Source organism: Phascolarctos cinereus, unplaced genomic scaffold, assembly GCF_003287225.1.
Source record: "Phascolarctos cinereus isolate Bilbo 61053 unplaced genomic scaffold, phaCin_HiC Scaffold_5;HRSCAF=322, whole genome shotgun sequence".
Classification (NCBI taxonomy): Eukaryota; Metazoa; Chordata; class Mammalia; order Diprotodontia; family Phascolarctidae; genus Phascolarctos; species Phascolarctos cinereus.
Window position 1 is genome coordinate 326,775,813 of NW_027555958.1, and position 13,061 is coordinate 326,788,873.

Below are 13,061 nucleotides of genomic sequence, written 5' to 3' on the forward strand. Positions count from 1 at the left end.
GAGGATGGATATGAGATATGTTATGGAGGTAGAATTTTCAGGATTTAATACAAGAAGAGTGAAGAATTGAGGATGACACCAGGATTGCAAAGCTGGGTGATTGAGAGGATGGTAGTGCTTTCAGCAGAAAAAGGAAATAAATATAAAATATTCTCACCTAATAAATGGAGACAAAGGGACATAGGAATCATCTATTGAAACATATCCTTCTTGATAGAAAATTTCACTTTGGTCAGGAGTATATTCACTACTTTGTCCACTACGGCACCTGCTTAATGGTAGTTGAAGATAATGAGACTTTACTAGGTTGTGGAAGTAGGAGTGGAAATGAGACAATAGCTGCAAAATGGCGCTTCCTGTAGCCACTGCTCCATTTATTCATTCATTCTGCCAATCAATGAATAGGTACTATGTGTTAATTAGATGGAGAAACTTAATTAAAGGGACTATGGTCAATGAATAAACAGAAGGCATATTTCAAGACATCAGAGATCCTAAAATCTAGTTAAAGATACAAGATAAACACTTGAAGTTAACAGGAAAATATATTACCTGAGCAACATATTAAACAGTGAAAAATATGCAAGCTAAAAATGAATGAGAATAAGAAACAATAAAGTGTGTTAGGTAAATTACAGAAGATTTCTTGGAGAAGATGATTTTTTAGCATTTTGATTTTGAGTGTTTGGATCTTGTCTGGTAGAGAACATGAGAGGCTATACAAGGTCCAAAGGCTGTGCAGGTAGTGTGGAGGTATCTAGGTTGTGGTAGGAAGCATAGCACTGTGCTGATTTAGAGTTAGAGAACATGGGTTCAAATCCTAACTTGGCCATTTACCATTAGTGTGACCTTGGGCAAGTCAACCATAATCAAGGGTAGGTTCAATTACCTACATAATCCAGAATGAACACTCTTAGATCACTAGGTCCACAGTGCTGAGCATTCTTCTAGCTCCATTTTCTTTGGGACATTGGAAGGAAAATGTTTCCTCCATACAACCTTATATGATTACTAAATTCCTGTTGCTGGGCTTCTCCAATCTCCAGGAAAAGCAGCTTGTGTTTTTCAGTTCAGCTTTTTCCTGAAGCTAAACACTCATAAAAAGTTCCCTGGCCACTGAACTCTTCATCTCCCTGAGTCAAAGGAAGGGATTTTTGGACATTTCTGAGTTCTTCTGTGACTGGCATCTGGACGTGATCCTATTCCCTTTTCTTCTCCAGCTTTTCCCTCATTTCTATAAATATAAGTTTTCTATATGTCTACAAATATAGGGATACTTCTGTTTCTGCTAGTCTAAATTGTCCTGGATCCCTCATAGTTCACTTCTCTTTGGGGCAGAGAAATGGGAGATGGAGTGAGGGTGACCAACCCAATGACTTCTATGTTTATTGTTTTTTATTTTTTTTAATGTTTATTCTTGAGAATAAGAAAGTAGGGTTGTGGGAGCAGGAGCACTTGAGATAGGAGATTTAAGTTTTCTTTTTTCTATTGTAGGTCCTCAGCAGTTGCTAGGTCCTTAATGAGTCCACAGGGAGCTATGAAGAGGAGATCAGAAAATTCTCTATATGAATGGCCTGATTTCTTCAACCTGGGGACAGAGCTTCAAAGTCATTGTCCCAGATCTGGTAGTCCTCACTAGATTCTATTAAGTAATTTGGGTGGAAGAACCTGTGTCAAATGTAGTATAGAAATGACTCACCAGAGTCATGGTAACAAAATTACTAATAAAGGCTTTGGTACCAGAGCAGAGAGGGAGGCAAAAGAAAAGTCCATTAATGATGTTCGTTGGGACAAGAGTTTGGAGGAATGCCTGTGGAGAGGAGATTGAAGGGACCCTGCAGAAGGAAGTAAGGTGAGGCTAATAGAATGTAGTATATATAAAATAATCTAGGTCCCCTTCGTTGAGGCCATATGACCTGGAGTATATGGGAGCACCCCCCAGAGCATATGGAAATTGGAGATTCTTATGGAGAATTTTAGTTGGAAGATCCCTGGAATAGATAGAACAGAAACTGAGATACAGGGCACCAATGCCAATGGTCTGATTTGAGGTGGGACCTGAGACATGGTCTTGTAGTTCTTTATTTGGGATAAATGATAAAGATACTTTTAAGAGAATGGACCATGAGTCCTGAGCATGAGGAGTAGGACAGCAAAACTCATATCTGAGTACTGGTCTATTCATTTCATTTCAGATCTCCTCTGACCTGTGATCTGCTTTTCCATAGTCATTGAGCAAAAAAGGGGAGGAAATCATGTGATAGTGGGTAGTGGAGAGAGGCATAAAGTACTTATAGAAAATTAGAGGGTTATAGGGATCTGGGAGATAATGGGACCGAGATAGGGAGTGGTGAAGCAGGAAAGCAAGAAAGGAAGAAATGTATGGGGAAATCAGGAACCATGACATTTTGTGTCCCTCTTAGAATCTCTTCTGTATCCAGAGATTACGATGTCCTTTTTCCTTCTTCTATTTCATATTTTCTCCCATCTTTCAGGCAAGTTGAATTATTAACCTCTTTTTCCATTGCATCCTCTCTTGTTGCCCCTTTTCTTCCAAATTATCGTCATGCTTACACTGCCCTAAAACAACCCCACAATAGTAATGTAGCATGATAGTCTATCAAGTGATTAAATCAGACAACATCTATGTGTCAGGCACTGAACTAAGCCCGGGGATACAAAGACAAACAAGCAAAGAAAAAGTCCCCTTTTTAGGCACTCATGGTCTAATGGGGGAGACAGTAAACAAGCAAATATGTACCAAAAAAGATAGAGGCAAGGATAAACTGAGGACAGTCTCAGAGGGAGATCATTAAGTTTAAGGAGCACTGGGAAAGGCTTCTTGTAGAAAGTGAGATGTGCTGAAATTTAATGGAAGCCAAGCAAAGTTGGTATTCTTTTAAAAATGTACAGATTATATAATTGCCTAGACCTTTCCCCAAGCATCTTCCTCCCAGTCTATGAAGCTGTAATGGTTTACATTGGCTAAGATGAAGTTCTATACTGGAGTCCTTTGAAGACAAAAGGGTGTAAAAATTGGGGAAAAAAAGAAGCTAGGTTGGAGCTAACTAGAAACATGTGTTGTCTATTCACTAAACTCTGAGGAAGCAATAACTGCAGTCACATGGACTCAGTAGATCCCTGGAGAAAGCCAGTTAGCACAGGGCTTGAAGAGAAAGCAGAATATAACATTTCATAGTATTTCTACTTAATTATAGAGCTGTACTAGCATTGATTTTAATTTTTCACTATTACAAATTCAATTGAAAATTTATAACATTATGAAATAGGGGCAGGTATACCCAGTTCTTTGGGTACTTGCCAAGAAAATCCGTGATTGGCAGTGGGAAATGCGGTGGTAATTATATTTTATTTAAATAAAGAAGGCATGAGTGCAAAAAGCTCAGAAAGGCAGAGAAAAGAGGTGAAAAGTAAAATAGAAGCAAAGTCATGGGGACAGAGAATGGGATGGTGAAGGAAGGCAGCATGGGGAAGAGAATGGTGAAGGGAGAGGCAGAGAATATCACTCATGTAATCACAGATTAGAGTGGGGAGCACTCAGCAGCATGGACCCAATGGAGACAGAAGAGTGCTGAAAGTGGTGGGGAGTTTGAGGTCTCATCATAGGTTATTTTTTTAAGTTGGGGGAAACAACAAATCCTATCTGTTCTACCTTGGGATCAGTTCATTAACATATCCAAAATCATCTCAAAGTTATTGGTAAAACTTCAAAGTCATTTCAAACAACTCAATTCTCAAACCTTTTTGATGTTCTGCTGGTCTGGAGCTGTGGAGGTCTGGATAGTGTCTAGAATTTATATATCACAGGAGCAGAAAATTGACAAGCAGCACCTAGATGGTTTCCCCTGATTTGGCTCATATTACCAGGATGTGAATTTTAGTTAATATATGATACAATTTGTAAATTATTCTCTTTTGATATTTGGGATGGTTTGTATGTGACTTCTATGTTCTTTGCAATCTTATTTCCTGCTATTGCTCCTTTATAGCAGTTACTTATAAACTTATTATAGTGACTAGAAGGTGAACGAGCAGTCAAGGGGACCAGGATTAGATGCAATTTTAACACACACAACCAACAGAGTGATGAATATTTTAAGCAGATAGGTTTCTTTTTTAATACTATCATCTTTTATCAACACTTCTACTAAAGTCCTCTTCTGATGCTTCCTTGGAGCATGAAAATGACCATATGTTCTTTTTTTTCTTTTTAAGGCAATTGGGGTTAAGTAACTTGCCCAAGGTCACACAACTAGTAAGTGTCAAGTGTTTGGTCTGAGACTGGATTTGAACTCAGGTACTCCTGACTTCAGGGCCGGTGCTCTATCCTCTATGCCACCTAGCTGCCCCCAATGACCATGTGTTCTTAAATGGTTTGTCAATTCAATGTAAATTCAGATTATGGGCTCAGTGATGGACTGTGTATCGATCACCAGAAGCAAATCTGGCATAACTTGTGAAATCAAGTCGTAGAGTGATTCTGTGCAGGGAATGTTCACATTTACAAAATCATTGGTCCTTAAAGCTCTGAAGTATTAGGATTCTTAGCATATAAACTTTTTTTTTCTTGGGCTCACTGGATCAAAAGATTTGATTATTTTTTATAACTTGTCATGTATTAGGGTTATGAGGGCTTCATTAGGAGAAAAAGAAATAAGGATCTGATAATCCTCATGTGCTGCTCTGGTCAGACCTGTTAAGTTCTGGTACTATAACTAAGGAAGGAAATTAATCAGTTGGAGGACATCCAGAGATGAGCTGGTGGTAGTGAAGGACCGTCATGGGATTAAGAAGGATTGGTTGAAGGAACTGAACACAGTCTGGATCAGTGAAAACTTGGGGAGCTTGGTGGGACATGATACCTATGTTCAAATATCTGGAAAGTTATCATAGGGAAGAGAGATCAGATTTGTTCCTTATGTCCCCAGATGCCCAAAGGAAGGGCAATGAGTTGAAGTTGCAATGAAGCAACTTTAGACTTGGTGTCAGGAGAAACATCTCAACAATTAGAGCTGGTCCAAAGAGAAATGGAGTGCCCTTGCAGATAGCAATTTCCTCCTCTGTGTACATAGATCTTCAGGAAGAAGCTAGATGACCACTTAATCAGGTATGTATGGGGATGATTCCTTTTCAGGTGACTGCTGAGTTCCTATTCAACTACAAAACTATAATTGTATGAAATGACTTTCTAAAAAGATTAAAATCCCATCATTAGTATAAAACATTAGTTGCCATTTTAGATCTTTTTTTGAGGTCATTAATGTAGATATAAGATTGTATTTCATTGCCAGTGATCATACTACTTTTCCTTTATCACTCCTTTTATCTTCACAATTCTCCTTGATATTCTTATTGTTCTCCATCCTTTTTATTCTTGGATTTTCTTTTTTTCTCTTTCCTTTACAAATTGAATTGTTTCACATTTATATAATCTTATGTATTTCATACATTACCCCCCCTCCCTTTTTTTGCCTCTTCTTTCCCAATCTCCCTCTCCTTTTCATTTGAATTTTGGCCTTTTCTTGTGACAACAAATTACAGAAGTTTATTACCTATTGTGCCAAGATCTGGATGTGTATATATTTTGAAGGATAGGTAGAGCAAAACTTTTTGCTTAATAAGCCATAGTCCTCCACATTAAAGGGTTTTTTTTTACATTTACAATTATTATTTATTTTTACATTTAAAAAAAGAGTTCCAAATTCTCTCCCTCTCTATAATCCCTCTCACACTTCCTGAGAAGGCAAGCAATAGAATATTAATTATACATGTGAAATCAGGTAAAACATATTTCCGTATTAGCCACGTCACAAAAAAGCAAGAAAATTATAATTCAATTTGCATTAAAAGTTCACCAGTTCTCTCTCTGGTGGTGGCTAGCATTTACCATTATGAATCCTTTGAAATTGTCTTAGATCACTGTTTTCATCAGAGTAGCCGAGTAATATTTGATCATCATCACGATATTGCTGTATAATGATCTCTTGGTTATCCTCACTTCACTTTGCATTAGTTCATAGAGGTCTTCACAGGTTTTTCCTCATCATTACCTATAGCACAATAGTATTGTATCGCAATCATTCTTGTTCAGTCATTTCCCAATTGATTAGCGTCCCCCAAATGTCCAATTCTTTGCCACTACAAAAGAGCTGTTATAAACATTTTTGTACACATAGGCCATTTTCCTTTTTCTTTCATCTCTTTGGGATACAAACTTAGTAGTGAAATTGCTAGGTCAAAGGGTGTGAACAGCTTTATAGTGCTTTAGGCATAGTTCCAAGCTGTTCTCCAGAATGGTTAGGCTGGTTCACAACTCCACTGACAGTTCATCAGTGTACCTATTTTCTTTCATCTCCCACTCCAGCATTTCTGATTTCTGATAAGTGTGAGCTGGTACTTTGAAGTTCTTTTAATTTGCACTTCTTTAATCAATAGTGATTTAGAGCATTTTTTCCATATGGTTATAAATAGCTTTGATTTCTTCTGAAAACTGCCTGTTTATACCTTTTTTTTTTTTTGCTAGGCAATGGAATTAAATGACTTGCCCAGGGTCACAGAGCTAGTAAGTGCTATGTGTCTGAGGCTGGATTTGAACTCAGGTCCTCCTGAATCCAGGGCTGGTGCTCTATCCACTGTGCCACCTAGCTGCCCCTCCTGTTTGTATCCTTTGACCATTTATTAATTGAGGAACGACTCTTATTTTTACAAATTTGACTTACTTCCCTATATATTTGAGAAAGGAAGTCTTTATCAGAGGACCTTGCTGTAAAATTTTTTGAATTCATCTGGAAAGAGAAACACTAAAAGATATCAAGGGAACGAATGGAAAAAAATGTGAAAGAAAGTGGTCTAGCAGTACCAGAACTGAAACTGTATTATAAAGTGGTAATTATCAAAACAATCTGGTACTGGCTAAAAAATAGAGTGGTGGATCTGTGGAATAGATTTGGTACAAATTATATTATAATAAATGACCATAGTAATCTAGTCTATAAAAAACTCAAAGTTCCAAGCTTTTGGAAAAAAACTCATTATTTGACAAAAACTTATGGGGAGAACTGGAAAATAGTATAGCAGAAACTAGGTATAAACTAACATCTCATACCATAAACCAAGATAAGGTCAAAATGGGTACATGATTTACACATAAAGGGTGATAAGCAAATTAAGAGGGCATGGAATAGTTTACCTGTCAGTCTTATGGATAAGGGAAGAATTTAGTACCAAAAAAGATATAGAGAAAATTATAAAATGTAAAATAGATAATTTTGATTATATAAAGTTTAAAAGCTTTTGCACAAACAAAACCAATGCAACCAAAATTATAAGGAAAGCAGAAAATTGGGGAAAAATTTACAAGTATCTCTGATAAAGGCCTCATTTTTCAAATACATAAAAAACTGAGTCAAATTTATAAAAAATACAAGTCATTCCCCAGTTGATAAATGATCAAAGGATATGAACAGGCAGTTTTCAGACAAAGCAATCAAAGCAATCTATAGTCATATGAAAAAGTGCTCTAAATTACTATTAATCAGAGAAATGCAAGTTAAAACAACCCTGAGGTACTACCTCATGCCTATCAGAGTGTCTAATATGACAAAAAGGGAAAATGTTAGATGGTGGAGGGGATGTGGGAAAACTGGGACACTAATGCACTGTTTGTGAAATTGTGAACTGATCTAACCACTCTGGAGAGCAATTTGGAACTATGTCCCATGGGCCATAAAACTGTGTACCCCTTTGATCTAGCAATACCACTGCTAGGTCTATATCCCAAAGACATTTAAAAAAGGGAAAAGGACTTATTTGTACAAAAATATTTATAGCAGTTCTTTTTGCATTGGCTAAGAATTAGAAACCAAAAGGATGCCCATTAACTGGGGAACAGCTAAAGAAGCTGTAGTATATGGTTGTAATGGAATATTATTGTGCTATAAGAAATAACAAGCAGGATGATTTCAGAAAAACCTGGAAAGATTTACATGAACTGAAAATGAAGTGAACAGACTAGAAGAATGTTGCACATGGTAACAATAATATTATTCGATAAAGAACTGTGAATGACTTAACTATTCTCAGCAATACAATGATCTAAGATAGTCCCAAAGGACTAATGATAAAGCATAGTCTCCACCTCCAGGGACAGAACTGATATTGATTGAATACAGACTGAGGCATGCTATTTTTCACTTTCTTTCTTTCTTTCATCTTTTTTATTTTATTCTAATAATCTTATACAAAATGACTAATAGGGAAATGTTTTACATAATTGCACATGTATAATCTATATCTGATTGTTTACCATATCAAGGAGGGGGAAGGAGGAGTAGGAGGATGGGATAGAATTTGGAACTCAAAACTTTAAAAAGATGTTAAAAATTGGAAGAAGATAAACTGTACTACTACTCAAATTTTTTATGTTAATTCATTGTCTATAGTTATTTTTAACAAAATAATTTCTCAGATTATCTCTTTTGATTAGGTCTATTTTTGCTTTTGCTTTGTCTGAGACCATGATTGCTACCCCTGTCTTTTTTATTTCAATTGAAGCATAATAGATTCTGTACCAGCCCCTTATTTTACTCTCTGAGTGTCTTTCCATTTCAAGTGTGCCTCTTGCAAAAAATAAATTGTTGGATTCTAATTTCGAATCTGTTCTGCTATTTGCTTCTATTTTATGGGTAAGTACATCCCATTTACATTTAGAGTTATGATTACTGTGTATTTCCCTCCATCCTATTTTCTTCTGTTTATCCTTCTCTCTCTCCTTTTATCCTGTCCCTCCTCAAAAATCTCCCTTTTATCATCCCTCTCCCTTCTCTTATCCCCTTCCCCTCCTACTTTCCTGTTGGGTAAGATACATTTCCATACCCAACTGAATATGTATTCATATGTGTACACACACACGTGTGTGTATATATATGTATATGTATATATATATGTATATACATACACATATATGTATATATGTATGTACACGTTATGTGTGTGTATATTCTTCCCTCTTTGTACCAGTGCATTCCTCTTTCTTATCCCTTCATGTTTTTTGAAATCTCCCAATATAATCAACTTAAACTGATGTCCTTTGTCTATGTAGTCTTTTTCTAGCTGTCCTAATAATAATAAATTTCTTAGGAGTTATATTTATCATCTTCCCTTATAGGTATGTAAACAGTTTAACCTTATGAAGTCCCTTATGATTTCTCTTTCACTTCTATCTTTTTCTGCTTCTCTTGAGTCTTGTGTTTGAACTTCAGATTTTCTTTTCAGCTGGGATCTGTTCATCAAGAATGCTTGAAAGTGCTCTATTTCATTAAATATTTGTTTTTTCCCACTGAAGGATTATGCTTAGTTTTGCTAAGTAGGTTGTTCTTGGTTGTAATCCTAGCTCCTTAGCTTTCTGGAATATCATATTATGAATCTCTACTTCTTTAATGTGGAAGCTGCTAAATCCTGGGATATTGTTATTGTGGCTCCAGAATATTTGAATTGTTTCTTTCTGGCTTATTGCAATATTTTTTCCTGGACCTGGGAACTCTGGAATTTGGCTATAATATTTCTGGGAATTTTTATTTTTAAATCTTTTAGGAGGTGATTGAAGGATTCTTTGAATTTCTATTTTACCTTCTGGTTCTAAGATACTGGGGCAATTTTGGGGGATAATTCTTAAAATATGATGTCCAGGCTTTTTCTTTTTATCATAGCTTTCAGACAGTTCAATAGTTCTTAAATTATCTCTCCTTGATCTATTTTTCACATCAGCTATTTTTCTGAGTAATTTTGCATTTTCTTCTATTTCCCCTCATTCTTTTGACTTTGTTTTATTGTTTCTTGATGTCTCATGGAGTCATTAGCTTCCTCTTGCCCAATTCTAATTTTTACAGAATTACTTTCTTCACTGAATTTTTGTTTCTTTTTTCCCATTTGCCCTATTCTTCTCTTTAAGGAGTTCTTTCCCTCAGTGAATTTTTGTGCCTTTTTTACTAAGCTGTTAATTCTCTTTTCATAGTTTTTTTGTATCACTCTCATTTCTTTTCCCAATTTTTCCTCCACCACTCATCTATTTATCTCTTTCAGAAATTCTTATGAGGTTTGTGTCCATTTGCATTTTTTAATTTAAGGCTTGTAGCATGTAGCTGTTTTTACATGTCTTCTGTGTTTGTGTCTTAGTCTTCCCTAACACTCTAGTAGATTTTATGGTCAGGTTCTTTTTTGTTTTCTAATTTTCCCAGCATATTTTGGCCTATTTTGTAACTTTGAACCAGCAACACAAAAAAAGACTGAAGCTTGGGACAGTGCCTCCTTACCTCAAGGTAAGCAGTGCCAAACTTTAACATTAGGTTCAAGGAAAACATATGTCCTAAACAATGGATACACACACACACACACACACACACACACACACACACACACACACACACACATATACATATATATAATATATACACATATCTCCTGATGTGTGTGTGTGTATATATACATACACACATGTATATATACACGCACACACACACACACACATATATATATACATATCTCCTGATGTATATGTGTGTGTATGTATATATACATATCTCCTGATGTGTGTGTGTGTGTGTGTGTGTGTGTATACACACACACACACACATATCCATTGTTTAGGGCATCTGTACACACACACACACACACACATATATATATATACATACACACATATACATATGTGTGTGCATTTATGACTAAGGATGAAAAGTAATTAAGTGGATTGGGTAAATAAAAGAGATCCTGGGGGAGGTGAAGCAGTATTTTTTAATTTTAAGTTTGTTTTTTTTTAGCAACATTTGGAGTATTTGGACCTTTGTGGGTATAAACTGTAGTTTACCATTCAAGGTTACGGATGTGGTGTGAGGATATATATGCTGCATATGGATCATAGTATTGTGCTGATTTAGAGTCAGAGGGCATGATTTCAAATCCTAGGTCTGCCATTTACTATCTGTGTGACCTTGGGAGGTCATATTACCTCTCTCAGCCTCAGTTTCTTATCTGTAAGATGAGATGGTTGGACTTGGTGTACTCTGAAGTCTCAGCTCTGTCTCTATTTGGAAGACCCTGTGTCTTGTGGAAGATGTTATCAGCTCAATTCTTAAGCAATTGCTAGCCTAAAACTAGTGGGGTCATCACAGACCATATTCACTCTATCTGAGGAGGGATCATTCCATAGAAACATCAGCAGGGCTAGATGAGAGAAAAGATCTATTTGACATAGTTATCAAATCCATAAATATTTCCTCTCATACTGGGTCAGGTTGGAGTCAATGTTCTCCAAATTAGAAAGTCCATCAGTGAGTCTTCTTTCTATCTTTTTTCCCTTTTTTTCCCCACAAGGCTGTTTCTGTTCTCTTCCTCTTACTGTACATGTAAAGGTTGCAGTGAGGATCATTCTCAGATATGAAAGGCTCCAAGCCCCAAACTCTGAGGCTCCCTCTTCCTACTAATACCAAGGACACCAAAGGAGATGAGTAAAATAAAGAAAAATAGTCCATGTGGGTCTTTAATTTCTAAAACTGAATGATATTAACTGCATAGTGGATTTGAATGATGATGCAGAAACTGGCTGAGCAATCAAACTATGTCCCAAGAACTGCTGATTCAGTTGACAATAAGAGACATATCCTAGGTTGGTTTATTTGTAGCTATATTACATCTCTAGCTTTTCGTTGTTTCTCCCAACCCCACCCTGCAAACAATTCAAGGTAGGTCCAATTACCTAAATTCTTCAGAAAGAATACCTTCAGCTTCCAAGGTCCACAGAACTTAATATTTTCCCCTCTCCTTTTTTCCCCTAGGACATTCCCAGCAAAATGATTCCTCCAGCCAATCTTACCATGATTAATGAGTTCCTGTTACTGGGCTTCTCTTACCTCCAGGAAAAGCAGCTTGTGCTTTTCCCACTGTTCCTCTGCCTTTATCTGCTTATTCTGTGTGGGAATATCACCACAGTGACTGCTATCCTCCTGGAACATAGACTCCACACCCCAATGTACTACTTCTTAAGTGTCCTTTCTGTCTCTGAGACCTTCTATACCATTGTCATCCTGCCTAAGATGCTCCTCAACCTTCTTTCTGTGCTCAGAACTATCTCCTTCACCAATTGTGCTGTCCAGATGTTCTTCTTCCTTGGTTTTGCTATCAACAACTGTCTGCTGCTTGGGGTGATGGGTTATGATCGCTATGCTGCTATCTGCCACCCTCTGCGCTACCCAATCCTCATGAGCTGGCGGATGTGTGGACAGCTGTCAATCACTTGCTGTATTTTAGGTTTCGTGATCTCACTAATAATGGTTAACTTGGTCTTTAGTCTCCCTTTTTGTAATTCCAACAAAGTCAATCACTACTTCTGTGACATTTCACCTGTCATTCGTCTTGCCTGTACAGACTCAGACACTCATGAATTTATCATCTTCATCCTTGGAGCCCATGTGCTTGTGGCCCCCTTTTTCTTCATTTGCATTTCCTACCTCTCTATCTTGAGAACCATCCTGAAAATCCCCTCAACTGAGGGGAAGAAAAAGGCCTTCTCTACCTGTGCTTCTCATATCACTGTGGTAATCATTCACTATGGCTGTGCCTCCTTTATCTACCTGAGACCCACAGCCAGCTATATCTCCAATAAGGACCGCCTGGTCACAGTGACATACACCATCATCACACCTCTGTTGAATCCCATGGTATACAGCCTCAGGAATAAAGATGTACAACTGGCCATCAGGAAAGTATTGAGCAGGAAATTTTGCATGAAATGACACAATTTGATTGGTCTCTTTGATAATTCAGCTTTGGTGCTGAATATTCTCCCAAATTGTACTTGTATTGCAACTGTACCCTTTGCTGCTATTGACAAATGTTAAGTGAAAGATTTTTTTTTTTGTGACATGTGGGAATGAATTTCTTTTGGGAACCTGGAATTCTGGATAACATTAAAAAGATCAAGGAGATTCAGGCATATTGGAGCCAGAGAAATTGGACTTGGCAGGGACTGTGGTCCCAGACAAGGT

At 36.9% G+C, this 13,061-nt stretch overlaps 1 protein-coding gene across 1 annotated transcript; it reads left to right on the forward strand.

Moving 5' to 3' along the window:
• The first annotated feature begins 11,640 nt into the window (after positions 1–11,640).
• LOC110201827 (olfactory receptor 10R2-like) lies at positions 11,641–12,809 on the forward strand. Its single transcript, XM_020977708.2, has one exon. The coding sequence runs from the start codon at positions 11,868–11,870 to the stop codon at positions 12,807–12,809; it is 942 nt and encodes a 313-aa protein (XP_020833367.2). The 5' UTR covers positions 11,641–11,867.
• Positions 12,810–13,061: the final 252 nt, after the last annotated feature.